General features: G+C 44.8%; 1 protein-coding gene across 3 annotated transcripts in view; it reads left to right on the forward strand.

The window, feature by feature from the left end:
* The window catches only part of CTDSPL (CTD small phosphatase like), a 113,260-nt gene extending 106,350 nt beyond the window's left edge, over positions 1–6,910 (forward strand). For all 3 annotated transcript variants that reach the window (XM_019529986.1, XM_019530003.1, XM_019529994.1), the window contains 2 exons: positions 150–335; positions 2,259–6,910. In XM_019529986.1, coding sequence (XP_019385531.1) covers positions 150–335; positions 2,259–2,384 — 312 coding nt within the window. In that variant the 3' untranslated portion in view covers positions 2,385–6,910. The remainder of the gene's footprint in view (positions 1–149; positions 336–2,258) is intronic.
* The last annotated feature ends 13,149 nt before the right edge of the window (positions 6,911–20,059 follow it).

The raw sequence follows: 20,059 nt of genomic DNA on the forward strand, positions 1-20,059 counted from the left end.
TCTGTCCTTCTTGACTTGAGCAGGGAGTTGAACTAGGTGAAGTTCACAGTCCCTTTCCAGACTGCCTTTTCTGTGCTTCTGTTTAGTTCTGGGAAATATTGCCAAATCTCTGGACAGACTATTTCAGCTCTCAAACTTCTTTTTTTAAGTATGCAGACCCAGTAGCAGACTTGCTGGACCGCTGGGGTGTATTCAGGGCCAGACTCTTCAGAGAATCCTGTGTTTTCCACAGAGGAAATTATGTGAAGGATCTGAGTCGACTGGGACGTGAGCTGAGTAAAGTTATTATAGTAGATAATTCTCCTGCATCTTATATCTTCCATCCTGAAAATGCAGTAAGTAATTCTGAGAGATGAACTTTATTTCTTCGGGCTTTTTGCTCAGGGCTCCATGTTCAGAGTTTACTGGTGTACATGATCTACAGTGAGCTAGTGCCTGGTGCCTTCAGTTTCTTAAAGCAGGCATGTGGGCTCTACTGCTAGATATGGTCAGAGGGAGAGGGAGGGCTTCTCTAGTTGCTCCTTTAAGTATTATCAGTAGAAGTTCCCATTTTGGGGGTATTTGTGCATTCTGCTCATCAGCCACTTCCTGTCATGGTTATTAGGTATTTATTTCATTGTAAATTGTTGAATTTAATGCAGCAAAGATTTATGTTTCTTCATTAGAAACAGTGTTACCGTGAACATGGCCTTCCTGTAGAAATTGCTCATCTGGCTGCTTTGTTTTCTTTTTTTTTTAAAAAAAGACTTTAAGGCACGCCTGTCTTAACCTCAGCTTTCTAAAATAGGATCTTAATATCCAGGTCCCTCAGCCGTTCGGGTGATACCTAACGGTTGCGTGCCAAATATGGCGCTCAACCGTTAGGCACCAAATATGGTTTGAAAGTTACTATCAATGAGCAAAATGATGGGGAGTCTCGGCTCTAATTCAAGCTGATGGGTAGGATTCAGAACTATTCCAGACCATTATTTAATGTTTCAAAATTTAGAGCCAAGGAATTACTATCTAGTAGAGCAGTTGGGTTTAACTGGGGTGTCGCAGGACCCCCTCAACCGTGCCACAACACAGGCACTGACACTGAGGGGGCAGCCAAGTCAAAAGGCCTATGGCACACATACAGGCTGCCTTGGGGCTCTCTGAAAACCATAAAACAGGACAAGAGAGTTGGCTTAGACTGTAGCCTTTCCCAGTCCTTTACCCCTACGCTTCTCTGGAAATGGACAGAAGGGTGGAAGTGTCCCGTGTGTGTGTGTCCAGGAGACGTGTGGTGGGGCTGGACCAGAAAGAGCTACACCCAAGCCAGCTCCTGCTTTAGGCTTATTAGAGAGCCCTAATGTAGCAGGAATATGCACACATGCCACGGCCCTTCCTGGGCTGGCTGTGTGGAAGATGTATTAGGCAGTTTTACCTGGAAGCAGCATCTCCCAGTTGAGGAGTACTAAGGTAGGTTGAGGCAGGACCGACTGTGGTTCTCAACCAGGGTTGCTGTCGCATTCAAAAATGGTGGAGGGATGCCCTGACTTGAAAAGAGTGTAGCAGAGGAAGCGGGGTGCCTTTTCAAGTGAATTAAATCCTGAATAGAAAAATGCTGTGGGTAGAAATAGCAGGGACTGTTTACACTAGTCTCATCAAACACCACCACGCAAATCCAGTGCGACTTCTACGGCATGGCCTCAGTTTATTCCTATTGTAAAAGCACATGGAACTGACACATTTAAGAAGCATTAATGTAGCCCCCATTCTCTGGTGTCTAGTCCTTATTTGTAAGGTTTTGTTGCTGCTTGCTCATACATGGGAATCTTCACTGACAATACTTTAAGGAAAAGAAAAGCAACTTGCCTGTAGCTGGAGTTCTCCAAGTGGTGTATCTGTGGACGTTCATGGTTTCTACCTTCCTTCCCTACCTCTTTAATCTGTCTCGGATGTCAAGGAGACCCAAGGAATTGAGGTTATGTAGCATTAGGCCTCTCACAACTTTACCTGGGATGCTCCTTACGTGGAAAGATCATCCACATAGCGATAACCATTAGCTATCCATAGGGTTCCAGGCTTGCATGGAGCGTGCATTACAAGCAATGTGGGTCTGAACTGGCAACCTACTTGAATTCAAGTTACCAGCAGCTTCTTCCTTACCACAGCTGCTATCTGCAGTCAGGTACCTACTAACAGGAGTTGCATGGTAGGATCTTGAAGTAGGTGGACAGTGTACGCATTCTTGATGTAATGAAATCTCTCCCATGCTGTGCTTGTTATTTCAGGTGCCTGTGCAGTCCTGGTTTGATGACATGACAGACACAGAACTGCTAGATCTTATTCCTTTCTTTGAAGGACTAAGCAAAGAAGAAGAAGTTTACAGTATGCTTCACAAACTTTGCAACAGGTAGCCCTTAACTCTGACTGCTGCTGCTAGGTTGCAGTTGCTACAGGCCGTAGCCATCTTTCACAGCTCTTTCAAATGTAAGCTCTGGGGAGGCCCCTCCTGTCAGAAGTGCTACTCTTGATCTTCCTGTTACATTGTACACGAAGGACAATCATGAGTGATGCTATTAAGCCTTCAGAAACCTGACTCCTAAGGTCATGTGTTCAGACTACTTTTTTTTAGGAAAAAAAAGAAAAAAAAAGAAGCTATTTTAAATGGGACTCTTTTAATGAATTTCATAAATGGACACATTTTACTGGATCAGCTTTTCTTAAAACATGCCAAAAAGAAGCTTGTATTTCAGCAGTCAAATTTCTCTCCCTTCCCCCTCCCACTATGCAGACAGTTTTACCCCCTGCTTAGAGCAGTTGACCTGACTCTGAATTCTTTTCTTACAGAATGAAGTGCCTTTTTGAATGTTATTTTAAGATAAAAAAAAAAAAAATCATTTTTGTATAAGGCGTATTTCCAGACATCTTTTAGTCTTGTATCGTCTAAAATGCTTTAAAAGGAAAAAGGAAAAAAACAATTATAGAGCACTGTAATATATGGTAACAAAGGAAAAAAGCTGAAACCAAGATGCTGGGTTCCTGTCTCCATGCTGAAGTTGAGTTGTATTACATTTTGTCATGCTTGGAAGATCTAGGAGCTTGTGTGAGGGGGTAACTTTGGTTACATGTTTGTTGGCATGGTTTTACTCATTTTGGGCACTGTTTTAACATATCTGCAGTTGTTTGTGTTGGGAATCGATGGGGTTGGGGGAAAATCTGGTGGCAAATTAGATCTGAAGCACCTTTTATTCTAGACAGACCAAGTTCTACTGTCTCCGCTTACGCACAACTGCCATGCCTCTCTCTTTTGATCACCCCAATGAGAAACCCTTTATTTCGGGAGGGAAGGTAAATATATCTATTTATTAATCTAAAATTGTTATCTTACAGAACCCATTTGGGTAAGCTGGATCTGTATTGAGCTGTTCAGAGTATTTTTTTTTTTCCTTGCTGCTACTGTATACTCACCAAATGGAGTTGACCATCGGCTGTTATACTGTTCTTTGCCGCTGTGCCTGTGCCATGAAAACATTTTGCTATAAGCTGCAAACTTGGGCAATAAATGAAAAGCAGGTCCTATTATCCATCCTCATGTATTAAACCTGGGGTATCTGTTATGGCAGATAGTTCTGATAAAGGTGACCTGCAAGGGATTTAAAATTTAAAAAGTATTGCATTTGCATCCCTTTTTTGTTCTTTTATGATGTATGTGAGTATATGTCATAAAAAAGCAATGATCAATTTTAGAGTAGATTTTTTTTTTTTCCTCTTTTCTTTTTTTTTCTTTTTCTTTTTCCTATGAAAATGTAAGGAATGTCAACTTTTTTTCCCCATTGAAACCAGGAAAACTCACTGAGGATCCCATATGCCTGTTGGGAACAATATCCTCTTGCTGAAAGGGCTGGAGGTGTTTTTCACACAGAATTTTACTCTTACATATTCCTTAGGTAATGGAGTCAAATAATTGTTAAGCTAGACTTTGATATTGTTTTTAACATTCTAAAAATACCCCTTTCTCGGTCTACTTGACTTTTGTGGTGTTTTAAGCACACTCATGTTCCATTCATTCAGATTAGACGAAGCCTGAATTTCTAATGTAAAGTGTGTGCTTTTTTAACCCCTTCAGGTACTTTGAGGCAAAAAAGCATGATCCTTTTTTCCTTTCCAATGTCATCTTCTAACCATTTTTGCACCAGTAGAAATATTCAGTCATACAAATTATAGCCATATTTGGCAGGCATCACAGTTAAACTGAATAGTTGGTGCTTTAATAGCCTACTGTTAAATACAGAGTGGTCGATACTATTTGCCTTTTTCCTGGTATGGCCAGTAGGAGTTACGAGAAACTGACCTGGATTGTAGTCCTTGACTAAAACATTTACTAAGCAGCTTAATAAATTCATCCAGAAAAGGGTAGGCCGGCCTACGTAGGCTTGGAATAGATTATCACAGGTGCAGGATGACCGAGAGGAGACTTGTCTGCTTGCAGCGCAGCTCTGCACTGAGTACTTGCCATGTGTGGTAGTGAGGGAATTCAAAGCAGTATCATGACATTTGTGAGTCTGTACAGCAACACCTTTTTGTTCTTTCTCTCTATTGCCATTACCCTAGTACTGTATATTTCTGTGCCAGGACAAAAGATAAGTTCTGACAACTTAGAGGAAAAAAAATCTAGATTGTTTAAAAGGACGTATGGATTCTGGTTAGTCCATTAAGTTTTGCATTCGATCTAAGATTCTTTAATTTTGTATTTGAATACAGAGTAACGAAATCATAAACTGCCAAAAAGTTGTTCTCTGAGCAGTATTTTTAACTGTATTTATGGTTTCCATGCTCCAAATACAGTCTGCAGGGAAGTATTCAGGTTGTATTTTATTGTGCAGGTATGATAGGAAAGGATAAAAAAAAAAAAAATTAAAGATTTCTTTTTTCACTAGCATTAGACCAAACAATCTTCTAACTACCAGTTAAGACAATGCATAACCCCTTTGAGACATTACCATTTTGACAGTTGTAATCTGTTGTACATAACACAAACCATGTTATTTCATGTTGATAAAAGCAGCGATTTCATGAACCAGTTGCCTTAATGTCTGTGAATGAATGTTGATATTAAAGTGTCTTGTATTGTTTTGAAATCCACATGTAATGGACAACTGAACTTCTGTTTCAACGTCTGGAAGAACCATTTTAATGACATTCTGTATGATTATTATCTTTGTGTTTCTGTATAGTTTAAATACGGTTTTGGGCTTTTGAAATCCACAAAATTCCAGAAGAATAGCGTTTAAATTTTAAAATAAATAAAGCATACAAAATAATACTCAGATGCAAAATAAGGGATAACACGTAGAAATATATCTCATCTCTGTTAATATTTTAAGTGCATTTTGTGTATGGTTTCTGTTGCAAGTTTCTAATCATGATAACTTTCACTCTAGAAGGAGGACGTTTTGGGATAGTCCGTGATTCCTGCCGGCAACTAAGTGAGAGTCCTCTCTCTGATCAAGTTTTGGGTTTCCTTTAGTTTTTGAAATTTTTTTTTAAATACATGAGCAGCTATCATATATATACACCTTTTATGGCACTTTATTTTGCCACACTTAAAAATGTCAGGCTTTTTATAAGCTTGTTTTGATTTCTATATCCTATATATTTATAGCACCTAGATTTTAACAAAGCAATATAGTTTAAGCAGAAAGCCAGAAAATGAGTGGAATGTTTGTACAAATTGCAATACGGGTATTTGGTTTTACTTTAAATATGAGATTTTGGAAATCAAAAAAGGAAATCAGATCATTTCCCAGTGCTCTTCCATATTTATAGATGCAGTTAATGTGTCACCAGGGCTGTTATAAACCTTGGTTTTCAATTATAATTGCCAGCTATTATACAAAACTACTTTAAAAAACAACAGCAGCAAAAGCTTTCCCAGCAGATAATTCTTTTCAGCTAAATAAAGGCTGCCTGACCTGAAGTTCTGTTGTCCTTTCTATGTTGGGTTAAAAAAAAAGGTTTTTTGCCTGTATAGGTATTTTTAAATTAAGCTGTAAGGCAGAATGCCTTAGATTCTTGAAATTCAATTGAAGTGTTACAATTAAATTGCCATTTGTAAACTAGGGCTGTGCGCAGAATTTGTTACACATCAGGAGGTATGGCAGGGTTTTTGATGAAAGATTTTAACACGTGTACAATGTAGCTGTGTTCATTTAGGTAGCTTGGGGGTGGAGAGGGATCCTGTCTCGTTTTGCCCTTTTAATATATATAAATATATATATATTTTTAAACAGCAAAGTTATCCATGGAAGAAACCTGCCACATGAAGAATTTGGTTATCAGTGTGTGCAATCACTTGACCACAGCATGATTTTGAATAGAGTGGTTGGGGACAATAAAATATCTAAATGACACTGGCTTGTACCGGGATTGCAGCTTTGAAATTTCAATGTAAAAAGTCTGTAGCTATATAATTGACAAACACGATCCTGTTTTACAGATTCTTTTTACTAATAAAACACAGAACCGCACAGCCCTATTGTAAAATAAAAACAAGTTTGTGCCTCTGATTTCAAAGGTGCTGTGATGTATGCCTTTGTGTGGAAAGCAGGGCAGGTAAGGCTTGGGAAGGGGAATTGCTTGGGCTAACTATGCAAAATGAGCTGTCAGGTTTCTCTTCATATTTTCTTGTAAAACTCCAGCTGTCTGGTTTTGTTAAAAATCTACTGGGAATTTATGAACAAAGGAATAAGCAATGGACATGTTGCTTGTTTTTAGAAAAAAAAAGAATGGGAGCTGTTTACACTTTAATGCATTGAACAATCCAGCAATACTTGAGAAACACTACATATACCGTGTGAGTGTTTTGAGGAGAGAGAAGTGTTGTCAATCGGGTATTGAATGGTTTCTTTACTGTCACAAATAAAATTTTTTTAACAATTTAGTCACTTGTGCATGTAATACTTCACTGAGAAAAATCCTGTCCTTTCCCCTGCTGCCACTTTTCCGCTCAATTCAAATCATTCTCCTCATTTGACAGGGACTTTATTCCTTCTCTGTGTGATTCTACCAGTCAGAAGGAGAACCATTTACCATCATCTCCTGCTTTTTAACACATGTATAGTAGTCCTTTTTTTAACACCCTGGCACCTGCCTGTACAAACAGAGCTGATGAACTTCTGATGAACTCTGCTAAATAAATTGCCGGCGACTTCAGCAGATGTTCCAGCTATTCAGATCTCTTGGATGAGATCATGCCGTAATTTGTTGAGTCTTAAAGCTGTGACTTATTTTTGAAGGGCTCTCACTGGTACTGCTTGAGTAACAGTTTTTGCATAGGGTTGCTGTAGCTTAAGAAAGATTGGATTAAATTACATACTTTGTTTGGCTGAATGGTTGACTTTGTCATTTAGCTAACGTGATTATGTAGGGAAATGTCACGCGCCTCTCGGCTACATATTAATGATTCACCAAGTACAAGGGGGAAAACTGTAGACATGGGTAGGTTAAGTGGCTAGCTCATGGTCATACAGCCCTTGCAATTAAGAGTAGAACAGGGATGGGCAAAATGCAGCCGGTGGGCCAGATGCAACCCACCAGGCCATTCTATCCAGCCCGCAGGGCCCCTAAAAAAATTTAGAAAATTAATATTTATCTGCCCTTGGCTGCCTGGCATGTGGCCCTCGATGGCTTGCCAAAACTCAGCGGCCCTCTGCCTCAAATAATTGCCCGCCTCTGGAGTAGAATCTACATTTCTTGACACCTAGGGTCTTTTTCCTGCTGGTGAAGCCCCTCCATCTCTTGGCAAACTGGAACGATGTAGACTGGTTTAATTTCCCTGCAGAGATGTTTTGCATTTCATGTGTAAACTAACCTCTCACTGGGCACATCTACACATACAATTAATGCTATTTGGACTTACTGCACAGTAAGTTACTGCTTAGTGGGTGCATTTACGTGTTCATTAATGTGCTTTTCCTAATGAACATGTAATTCAGTACTTCCAATGTGATGTAAAATTAATGCGCTTTAGGCTGCCCTAATGCGCAGTAGCAAAAGTACATGCTTTTTTTTTAGTGATGCTTTATGTGCGGTAGCCTGTTTTTACTGCACCTTAGCATATTTGCGTGTTTTTTTACGTGATGCTTCATTGTGCCATAAAATGGGCTACTGCACCTTAAAGTGCACATATAGACGCGCCTACTGAGATCAAGAATCATCTAACCTTGTTAGAATAAGGCTAATGATCCAACCCCGTAGTCTAGATTATTTAGGTTAGGAATTGCTTTGTCTTCCAATCAAGGAGGCCAGTATCATGCAATGTTTAGAAAGACTTAAGCATTTACACAGGTAACAAGAACTTCTTGAGTTCAAATAGTAATTTTTTTAAGAATAGCCAAGCATCAGAAGGGGATATAACGTCAAAGTGTGTGGAGAAAGGAAACTAATTTTCAGAACTTAAGTCAAAGTTCAGGTTTGGGTATTATTAACCAGCTGAATTTGTCTTAAGGTCTGTTTGGTCCCGTCCTTCATAGACTTTGAACCCATGTTGTTTTGAATGTGCACTGTGCTTGTCGTCTCACTGCTGTGACCTGTGTAGTTTTGTCATCATCTTGTCTTAGCTGTTCCTCTGACTTTGTGACTGTTCATAACCTGGATCTGGGTTAAATTTTACACAAACACTGGATAAAGACACGGATTTCTCATTCATAGCACACTAGCACACAGAGCTGCTAATTTGTTTCACTTTAGCTGGTCCCCACTCCAAAATCAAAAAACCACCACATCTTTTGGCAATGCTTGCAACCATCCCAGACAGGGCTCGAAATAGCACAAAGCTGTCACTGCTTGAAGACTGACAGATGATTCACTGTTGTACCAGAAGCATTCCTGCCTTGGATGCTTGCAGAACCACTGTTCTTCTCGATAATTGATTATTTCACCCCTACAAATGAGATTGTAAGAGCCACAAGTTCCCAGCACTGCAGTGAATGCTTTATATTCAGTTATCTTGGATTGCTGATTCAAAGTTAATTTCATAATATCATGTTTTATTGGTGATTTTATTTTTGCAAGTCTTGTGATTTAAGACCAGACTGGTTTTAAAATGCAACATACAGTAATTTACCATTGATTTATGTCCCAGTTCAGAAATGTTCATCAGCCAATGTGTGTTTATATTGAATGCAGCAGATCTCCATCTTGTTTACATCTGATGATCCACACAGAGCCACTTTTGTGCCGGGGGCAAGTAGAAGCAGCGATTGGCGGGACAAAGCCGCCCTGCCTACACGCTCACTCCGAGAATCCTCTGCCTGCAAAGGCCTACCGGAGCAAAGGGGGAGATACCCCCTCATTCAGCACCAGAACCGCCTTCTCAAACCATGGCATGTCTTGTGTTCAGTTGGGTGCAGATGAAAATCTCAACTGCTGACTCAGCTAAACTGAGCAGCACTGAGGCTTTAAAAGGGTCTCTCCCTAGTGGCACTTTCCTTCCTTTTGCTGCGAGATTGATACAGGTGTGACTAAAACCATCCCTCTCCTTCCCAAGCTGCCTGAGGTGAATGGCTGTTTGGTTAAAGGGATTGGTGGTTAAAGCACTCGGATCATCCCAGTGCTGGCAGACCTCATGCTGGCTTCTCTATTCAAATCAGCTTCCTCCCTTGAAACCTCACTCCTGTTGCAGTGCTTGGGCAGAGAGAGTAGATACATCTTTGAATGAGTGTCCGCATGGATTTCTTGCTCAGCAGGCCCGTGCCTAAGATTGGATTCTGCAAGGTATGTAGCAGTTCTTTCTACAAGATTGTAAAGGTGCAGGCAGTGCCACCTGTGCCTAACATTAAGAGGGAGGGGATTGATTAATACTTTTGGGGTTTCAAGTCTTGCAATGCAGACCTGTCTTGCCTGTAAACTAGAATGAGACGCACTGTTCTGTTTTTTGTAGGATTTGAACATATGGTCTCTGCCAGTGCTTTCCCATAATCACTTAACTTGCAATTCTCTGAGCTTTTTCTTGGGAAGAGTGGTTTAAAGATAACACTCAGAATGTGTATGGGTATAAGTGCACAAATACACGATACCCTTCCTACACATTATAGTATTAATAGCACGAGTTTGGGATGGTCATGTTAGTCCAAACTGTTGGGCAAGGTGCCCCAAATAAGTGCTGATGAAACCTTGGCATTCCCCTACACCACAGCATGTGTGCACTACATGTGTAGCAAGGAAGTTTATTTTAGGAGGGTTTTTTTTAAATGTTTAGACAATTTTGTTCTCTCTCAGTGAAGCCAGATGCCCTAGTTAACGTTTATCTGACTCTACAGGGCTGAGAGGAAGCTATAAACATTCTGAAACTGCCTTAAAATAGCTTTCCTATACCTAAAAATCTGATATCCAAGGCCATCTTATTGCTGAGTGAGCAAATGCTGGGTTGCATCTCATCAGAAGTAGAGGGGAGAAATCCTCTTTTTAGCCTAGAATAGGCCTATTCCCTGCCTATTAATGCCATTTACTCTTCTAAAGCTGTCCTAGTTTTTGGAGAGAGGCATGGTCTATCAGAGAAAAGGATTGGACTTGAGAGCGCCTCGGTTTTATTCCTACTCTGTGGCCCTGGCCAAGCCTCTTGATGCTACTGTAATAACACTTGCATTTAGCTATAGGAAAGATACTGCTTGGGCATCTTGGACTGGGGAGAAGAATCACATTTTAAGGAAAAGAAACCGTTCTGGTAGGCAAAGGTACATGATGATCACTCTGTCCAGGACTAACTTATCACAAGGAAGTTCCTGCAAGGGGTGGAGGTGAACAGGCAAATACACCAAATTCAGGGCAGCCACCATTTTAGAACAATTGAAGACTTAAAACCCTGTTCGTGCAGGGGTGTTTTTTTCAGTAGGCCACTAGATGGCATGGTTGTGTTTTCCTTAAAGATGAAGGGAAGAAATACCAGGGCATCAAGTTTGCAGCTGGTGTTGAGGTCCATCTTCCACCAGCTGAGGACCTCAGTGGCTGTTTTTCTTTCACTTACAACATCATTAACTCACAAATGCTGCAGTTTACCAAAAGTACTTATTCTCCCCAATACTGAAAATGGAGCCAACATTCCCACCTGTTTGGATACTGTTTCAAAAGAAGGGCAGAGTGTTCAAAACAGATATTGAAACATTGTGAGGAAGTCGATCTCTCAAATGTCTTGGGTTTGTAAACACAGTCAAGTTGCACATTTTGCTGGTGCCTTCCCCCGCTCCCATTCCCGAAGCTCAGAAGCTAACCTTTCCAAAGCAAGGATAGTAAATCACTTTGCACATTGGAAGAAGTAGGGATAAACGCTACGTCTGTGCAGCCATCCAGTGCCAAGCTAGCAGGTGCACGGCACGTTGGAGCTCCCAGCGCCTTCCTCCAGGTCTTCCGTTTCCCTGCAGTTACTTGCCCAGTGCTCTGTTTGTGGCTCCAAAACACCCCCCAAAATACTAACCAATCCAAGGGAGGGGAGGGGGAAACCTAGAAAGTAGATGCCAGGCTGAAAGGGCACCATCTGCCAGAGCATGGTTTAGGCCACCCTCAGGCCATCGCTTGCCTTTCCATGTGGAAAACTTCCATGCCTGATACAACCATCCCAGCGCAGCTCTCTTGGACAGCAAAGGCTTTGGGGTGGGTCTTGTCGGCTCTGGGCTCGGCACCCAGCCCTGCCACAGACTCCCTGTATTACTTGGAGCAAGATGCTTGCTTTGTACCTGTTTCCCCATCTGCATCTCCATCTCTTCCCACCCTTTTGCATCTGGCTTATTTTGGAACACAGGTTCACTCAATAGGTGAGCACATAGGTACCCCTTGGTTTTGATGGGAGACTAGGTCCTGCTGACCGTAATGTCTTTTCTCCGCTCTATCCTACTCTATCTGTAATGTCTATTCTCTGCTGAAGATCTCATCTTCTTCCTTTTTATACCCTGGATTCCTCCAGTCTCCCAAATGCTGCACTGCCCTAGTCAGAACGTGTTTCAATAACCAGCAGCGATCCCAGCTCTACAGTACGCACAAGAGGTTTGTTGCTGCCTTGCCACTTTGCTTCAAGCTCCGCTCCTCTCTGCAGTCTCTCTTACTCTTTAAAAACGGTCATCGTTTTAAAAAGTGAGCACTTAGGACAATTCAGCTGGGAGAACTTGGCCAGTTTTAGTCCAAAGTCAGCCAGGCTGATTGTTCCCAAACAGATGCATCGAGGCAACTGGCAGAGGTGGTGTGACGACAACAAAATGGGCGAGAATTTACAGGTCTGCCCTGCTGGTTTGTAAGGAGATGGTTATTGCAGATGGGGAGGAGGGTGCGGTGCCTTTCAGAGGGGCAGGGGAAGGACACTCTTACAGGTGGTTCAAGATGCCTGTGCAAAGAAGGATGGGCCTGCCACGGAGACGGTGAATTGCACCTGCTTTCGCAACACGTCAATGGGGAAAGCAGATCACTGACGATAATCCCCGGGCTGGGGGTGGCTTCTTTTTCTTTGTGATGTCGAGACCAGTTTACTGCAGGAAAATTGTGCCCAAAGAGTGAGAAGTTGATTTTGTGGGAGTTCGGCAACTTGAATACATTAAAAAAAGGAGGAACCTCAAAGTTTGCCCGGCATTCCTGCAGTGAAGAGTCTGATCTAGTAGTTTAAGCACTGGCCTAGGTTTCAGGAGATCTGGATTCAATTCCTAGCTTTATAACAGGTTTCCAAGCAGTCGGCACTTCCCTACCAGGGATCCCTGCTGGCAGTTGAGGACCCTCCAGCCATGATAATAATATAAATGGCAGTCTCAAGCTACCCACGTTAATTAGGGGTATTTGTATTTCTCTTGATTATCCGAAGCCTTGATGCACAGTAATTACTTAATGTCTGTCTCGCACCATTAATCGGCATTATGGTGAATTAACGCACTCAGTCTGTGATGCAGAACTTGAATCAAAAAGCTGTCAACCCCTTCCTATCTGGAAGCTAACTCTCCTCTCTTGTCAAATATCACATCATTTAACTATGAAAATATGGCTTTAGCTCCAGGACGCTGATGCCCAGCCGGATTGTTTCGGTCTTACGGATGCTGTGAACCTGTGTTCCTTCTTTACAGTTGTATTAAAAAGAGGAATGGATTCAGCTGGGGAGAGCAGAAATCAATACCAGGCAGATCCCCGTTCTGCTTGGCCCCTGGATCCTCTGTGGATATCATAGCTTCACCGGACTCTGAATAACAGCACTTTGCGTGAATGTGTCACCAAAAAATACACGGCCTTGAGTAAAAGGCTTCTAATATATCTAAGGCAGGTCAGTGAGTGGTAGAAAGGGAACTGCTGCCTTTAAAGTCATGCATCTACTGTTTGATATGGTTGTGTATAGGACTTTTGATTTTCTGCAGCCTTTCTGTTTGGTTTCTAAGCTGAGGCAGGCTTTGTTCCTCTAGTTGTGGCAGGGGGGTTGTTAATAATGTATTTGATGTTACACGCGGTGGCAATCTAGAATGCGTTGTGCAATTAAGTCTTGTCACGTGCTGCTGTTTGCTTTCAGGTCTGTCTCCAGAGCGGGTTTGCCCGTCAGCTCTGAGAAAATCCAGATATTCTAATTTCGTCATGCAAAGAGTTAGGTACTTACAGACCTGAGGATCTCTCCAGAGCCTCTTCTGTAAAATGGGGATAATAGCATGGCCTTGCCTCGCCCTAAGGATTGTCAGAGGGGAATGGGGTTATGTGAAGACCTCAGATGGTTCCCTGCTCACACTGAAGTGCATGAAAACCAAAGCCTGGGTGTTGAAAAGAATTAAACTAGGATGCTTTAAAAAGAAGGTATTGCCGCCCCAAAGCTTGCATTGCTAACTTGGTTTGTGAAAGCCTGACCTTGTGAGTGTGCGGTCTGATTTAAACCCATGGCCGGGAAATTGGGGGCAACCTCTGCAGAGGAGTGGGAAATGACTGAGCGAGTGGATAATAGCATTTCTTTCTCCCAAGAAAGTTTCTTGTTCAGTATTAGGCAAAATCAGCTTCCCCAGTGATTTTTGATTTGCCATTTTTGTGCGACAGTGTCCAGAAGTTACTTCATTAGGACCGGGCATAAATCCGAGGGAAAGAGAATGCCAAGGCTGAAGCCTCCATCGATTATTTATCCAGCCCGCAGAACGGGCTGAGCAGGAGGAGCCGCTCGGAGTCTGACCCAGAGAAGGATGGTGCAGGTCAGTCACTACTCGGTGAAATGGGGCAGGAGGTCAAAAAGGCTCAAGTCACCTGGCCTTCATGGGAGAGCAAGGAGATGGTGGGGGGAAAGGCCCAGATGGGGTGTCAGAGTCTACACAGGAGTGCAGGCAGACATGACACTGAGCTGCTTTTGTCCCACTCCAGTGCTTTGTGAGCCTAATGGCATGTCCTGTAACCATGCGCTTTACCCCCTGCCGTCCCACCTGTGATGAAGTCCCTGCTATGAGCTTGCAATGCTGCTTAGGCCGCTAATGGACAGTGACCAGCTACAGGCAACGGGTATTCGAGAAACTGGCATGACTTAGCGAGGCAAGATGGGAAAACCACTCTTGCTTGTGGGCAAACGGCATGGGTAGCACAGCTGGAGGCCATCTTCCAAAACTCAATTTTTAGGCAGAATGTCAAATTAATTGGGTTTTTTCCCCACTTTCTTTAACTATGAAATGGTCAGAGAAGCTGACACTGAACAAGCAGCTCCCGTGCATACGTGGTTGAAAAGATTTGGGCAGTATTGGAGGTACATAGGAAAAGCTTCATAGACTGGCAGTGTCAGCCGTATTTCTCTCTGTGCAGTTTGGGCAGTTCCCCTGACAGGTCTGGGCCCTCCTAGGACTGTGCTAGGGAGCACTGCTATGTAGCATGGTGTGCTGCCACCTTGCATGCTCAACCCAGAACCAGATGCAATGTAGCCACCTCTGAATGGTGCTGGGCACATGCCAATAAGCAGCAGGCCTCTTGGGTTGCATGTGATGCCATTTTAAGACAGCTACATTGCATCTGTTTGTGGAGTAAGTGTACCCACGCTGTGGTGCTCCCTGGACCGGGGTGGAGGCGGTGTAGACAGGCTCCTAGCTTTCCCTTCTCCTGTCTGCAGGTGTATGTAGGAAAAAGGGCCGAGGTAGCCAGTGATTAGAGGAGGAGTCCAGAAGAATATATAAGCAATATGAAAATTATGGGAGGGTTCGAGTGTGCTTTGTCAGGACCTAGCTAGAGGATAACTGGGCTGGTAGCTTGGGCACTAACCTCTGGCTAGGGAACTGTATCCAGGTTTCCCCTGCTCTGCCACAGACTTCTTGTGTGACCTTGGGCAAGTCACTTAAGTGGATGGGAAGCCCAGGGACCTAATTCCTCATGATTCCAATGGGAGGTAGGAACATTGCAGTCAATGGAAGTTAGGTGCCTGCGAAGATGTGGGCCTCAGCTTCCCACCTGTAAAATGGGGATAACAGCACTTTTCTACCTCAAAGATTGTAAGATGCTGCCATAATAAGAGCCATAGAAATACCTATAGAAGAGCATGTTCCCATCAAAATCAAACCCTAGATGCTGAAACCAATGAATCCAGGACACCAGGAAGAGAAGAACACGGAGCCTGACTCTGCAAGGCCCTTGCAAAGCAGCAGTCTCTTTGAAAAAAGTGAGAACTGGTGTGGACAGATGGAGGAAAACTGGACTTTATCAGGCTGCACCCTGGGCAGCTCATCAGTCTCAGGGGAAGGAGGCAGAGGAACGGCAGCAGAGGGTGTGAGCTACATAACTGCTTGAATATGACATGACGGCAGTCGTGAGAGTGCTCCTAGAAGAACACCACTAATGCAACAGCTGGGAAATGAATTAGTAAATGATAAGGGTTGTTGATTCTGAAAGGGAAGGAGTGGGCTGTTGTTCCTGGTGAAACAGCAGCATTCAAAAGCAAGAGATTCAGCTCGCTGGCACCGAGCCTGGAAACAAGAACATCAGTCAGCGGACGGCAGTTGATCCGCAAGGGTTTCCAAAAGCTGTGCCCGAGGATCCTGGTCCAACTTCACTGCTGCTTGAGGGATCCGCTCCTGGAGACCGTGCGAGGGAATTCCTGTCTGTGGCATTTGGATCACAGCAGCAAGACACTAGGCACCTCAGGCAGGTAGGCTGAGGTCTTTGCTCTGCTTACCTTGCAATTAGAGCAGGCTAAAAACATTTGAACAAACTCCTGGTGTTGGAAAAATGAGCTGCGGGAGTATTGAGTTTCCACAAATCTTCTGCCCTCTCCTGTTCTTTGAAGCAGCTATAAAGCAAATCAAAACCATGTTTACTGTCCAGCATTTTCTAATTGAAATTTCAAAATCCAAAGATTGTCTAAAAAGAATAGCCATATTCCCTTCCCTGATAATCAAATAGCAACATTTACACTCAAAGGAGTGGCATCTCTAATAACCTCGTGGCATCTTCTGGAGGGCTGCGCTGTATCAGCCTCTCTGTCGAGATGAGATGTGCAAATACAGGCATGTCGATGTTAAATGGTTTTAGGCAGCAAACAATTGCTGCAAGGACAGGACGGGCAGGAGCAGGACTGGCATCGCAGCCGCATGAACAAAGCTTTCAGAAGTCGGTGTTTAAACGGAACTGGAGGAGACCCGTGATTGGGGGGGGACCCATGATTTTGTGACGGGGGATACAGGAGCAGCAGCCAGAGGTGGCTGCACCCCCACTCCCAGGCCCCTTCCACCCCTAGCAGGCAGACAGCACCATGGAAGCAGCAGTGGGGACTTCTAAGTGCCCAAATCATTTAAGAGCCCTGTCTCTCTCGTTCCCCCCAACTTCTGACACCCCCTCTTTTCCACTCTGTCCTCATCAGCTTGCCCCCTTCCCTCCCCCACCTGCACCTGATGCTGTCCTGGGCTAATGGGTGGGATGGGGGGTTGTTCCTGAACCCCTCCTGCCCTGCTGGGCTTAACAGGGGACAGCAGCAGAGGCAGCAAGTAGGATCCTCCCTCCTTCCTTCCCCCCAGGTGTTTCCTGCCACCCTGGGAGCCAACCCCTGGAGGGTGAACCGACCTGCTGCCAACACCACTGCTGAGCCCAAATGCAATGGCTCTGGAGGCCCCCACCTCGCGTCCCTCTCCCCGTGGATTTCACAGCAAGGAGGGGCTCCAGAGCTGCAGCCAGGCCCAGGAGGGGCGGTAGCAGGCAGGTTCTCTCCAGCCTGCACTTGCTCCTGGCTGGTACCGGGCAGAGAGGAGGGATCCACTTGCTGCAACCATCCCTAACTGGAGCGGGTGGGGGAACTGGAGAACACCCTGCATCAGGGAGACAGTGACAGCAGCCGGGTGCCTGTGCTACTGAGGATGGAGGAGACGGGAAGCGGTGCCTAGAAGGGGAAGGACAGAAGGTGGGTATTTTGTTTTGTTTTTTACCTGGTTTTTAGCATTTAAGAGTCCCCACTGCTGCTTCTGGTGCAATACAAAAGGGGGAGCATCCATGCCACTGGATCTGCCCCAGCCAATGATGAAGTCTCTGTGCGTTTAATGCCCAGCTGTAAGTTGTCTGGGGCACGGTGGGTTTGTTGCACGAGTGTACGCTGCCCGCCACAGTGGGCCGTGGGAAGCTTTCCACCCACCTCGCTTGGGTGCTGGGCCCGAGGTCTAGGTAGCGTGCAAGAGGCAGCCACATTCTCTCTCTAGTTTTGCCTCCAATTCTTCACCCCGATACAGTCTCCCTCACTTCCCATGTCAGAGCCCCAAGACACGATGCTGTTTCTCTTACAACTCCCACGATCCCGATTATCTTGGTGGACAGAAAATTAAATTTAAACCTAAGCTGTATGGTACAAAAATGCCCGTCCTGCCCTGTTGTAGTGTAACTGGGTGACTTTAGGGGATCTCAGCATTTCCATTTCCAACACTGCTTTGCACGGTTTAGGCAGAGGAAGATTATTGTGGGTTTTGTGGCTTGTGATTGTCTCACTGCTAGGAACAAGACTCCTGTCTTGAGCATCCCTTCAGCTGCTTCAGACTTGCTTCTTCAGTGGAAATGTTTCTGAAAATGGTACAAAATTCGTCACTTGAAGAAACCTGTGGGTTGCCCAGGTCGGATTTAAAAGGGTCTGCTCTGGTGATGATCCCCTAAGCACTTACCAACAGTTTGCTGTCAGACTGGAAAGATATTCAAGTGAAAATTCCCAGGGGTCAGTCTAGTCAGTATTTTCAATAATGACTCTATAACAATGATTGCTAATAAAATCAGGGGATAATATCCCGAGGAGAGGCCTTCTACGCACTTTGGAAGAAAGAATTAGGTTTCAAGATGGTCTGGTAAATTGAAGAAATGGATCAAAACTAATACAATGAAATTTGCTTTAAAAAAACCAGGTTCACAGGTACTGCACTCGGGAAGGCCAAATCAAATGCACAAACTGGGGGAGTATTTGTCTAGAAGGCAGCACTTTAGAAAAGGATCTAGACGGTGGAGTGGACTACAAACTGAGCCTGAGTAAAATAGGTGGTGCTTTTGCAAAAAGAGAGAGAATTTTAATTCTGGGGTGTATTAACATGAGGAGCATACATAACACAACAGGGAATTAATTCAACTCTTCACAGTGTTGGTGAGGCCTCAGCTGGAGTATTGGGTCCAGTCCTGGACGACGCGTTTCAGAGAAGTAACCCATTGGAGAGTCCAGAGGAGAGTAACAAGGCAGGCGAGGTGTAGAAAGCATCATCTCTGAGGGCATGTTGGAGGAACTGAGCGAGTTTGTTTTAGAAAGGAGAAGATTGAGCGTGGACATAAATCTTCCAGTATGGAAATGGCAGTCATATGGAGGCTAGTGACCATTTGCTCTCCATGTCCAGTAAGGGTAGACTCCGCAAGAATTAGGCATCAGCTTAATTACTCCCGTGGGCAGAGTTGGGCCTGCAGGGGAAAGCCCCGTAAGAGGAGCGAGTGCTATTGTCACTGCACGCTGGTGCGTCTACAGTTCTCGTGTGGGGCAGGTGTGATTATGTTCAGAATTAGCGGGATTGTGCGGTGCCTTATTGCATCTCTTAAAACCAGACTGCACTAACTGTTGCAGAGACACGGTGGAACATCTGCAGAAGTGAGAGCCCTGAGTTCATTTTTCTTGCTGGCCACTGGAAAGCGAGTTACTGCTTTCTTTGTAGCACCATGCAAAGTCCCAGCGCCCTGCTGCTTGTCTCTGTACGCACAGAGCAGCCCCTGCCTGGAGGATCTCGGCAGCCTTGATAGGAGACGAGAGGCGGACACAAGAATGCAGCAAGGACGTGCTATGATTTCCTTTTTTCTCCTTGTACTTGAGGGGCTTTGCGTGATGCCTTGCATGGATTTCTTTCTGTGGGGAAAGGGCTCTTCCACTGACCTCCTGCGTGACCTTGTTCCAGTCGTTGCTCTTCTGTGACTGTTCCCCTTCCCGTCTCTTGTCTGTTTGCACTGTCAGCACTTTGGACCCGAGGCAGTCTCGCCGTGTCCGCACAGCACCTGGCACACCCCGCTCCTGGTCTCACTCGGGTCTCACCCTCGGTACAACCAGTACAAATTGTTTAGGTGGCATGAAACAGTGAGGGAAAAGCATGTTTTTACCCTCCACATCACCCTGTCTTCAACATCCCCAACCCCCCCATCAATCCTGCTCCGCCTGGGCGGCTTCATGAGGCCTGGGGGGAGGGTTTGCTTTTCCCCTCCCAGGCGGGGTGTTGCAGGTGGAGGGAGGTGATGGGAGCAGAGCAGGAACAGCTACTGGGCTCTTCTGGCATCCCCTTTCTCCTCTTGAGACGGCTGCCCTTTTCCTCTGGGATGGCGAGGCGGTACAGGCTGATGAGAATCATATGCCCTGGGTCTGCGGCCTGCTGGGACGTGGTCCCCCCCCCAAAGGCTGCAACCCCCACAGCCTCCAGCACTCGAACAAAACAAAAAATAAAAATAAAAAGCTTCTACTTGCCCCAGGAGCAGGGGTTGGGGGGCTCTGGAGCCGCCTGGTACAGCACCCCGCCCCAAACAGGGCAGCAGGGCCCAGGTTGGGGCTGTCGCCCAGCCCCGCTGTGCAGGGGGGGCTAGTGACCCTGACGGCAGCTGGGACTGCCAGGGTGGGGGGGGTTGATTTGTGGGTTTTTTG

The sequence above is a fragment of the Crocodylus porosus genome, unplaced genomic scaffold, assembly GCF_001723895.1.
Source record: "Crocodylus porosus isolate Cpor-Errol unplaced genomic scaffold, CroPor_comp1, whole genome shotgun sequence".
Taxonomy (NCBI): domain Eukaryota; kingdom Metazoa; phylum Chordata; order Crocodylia; family Crocodylidae; genus Crocodylus; species Crocodylus porosus.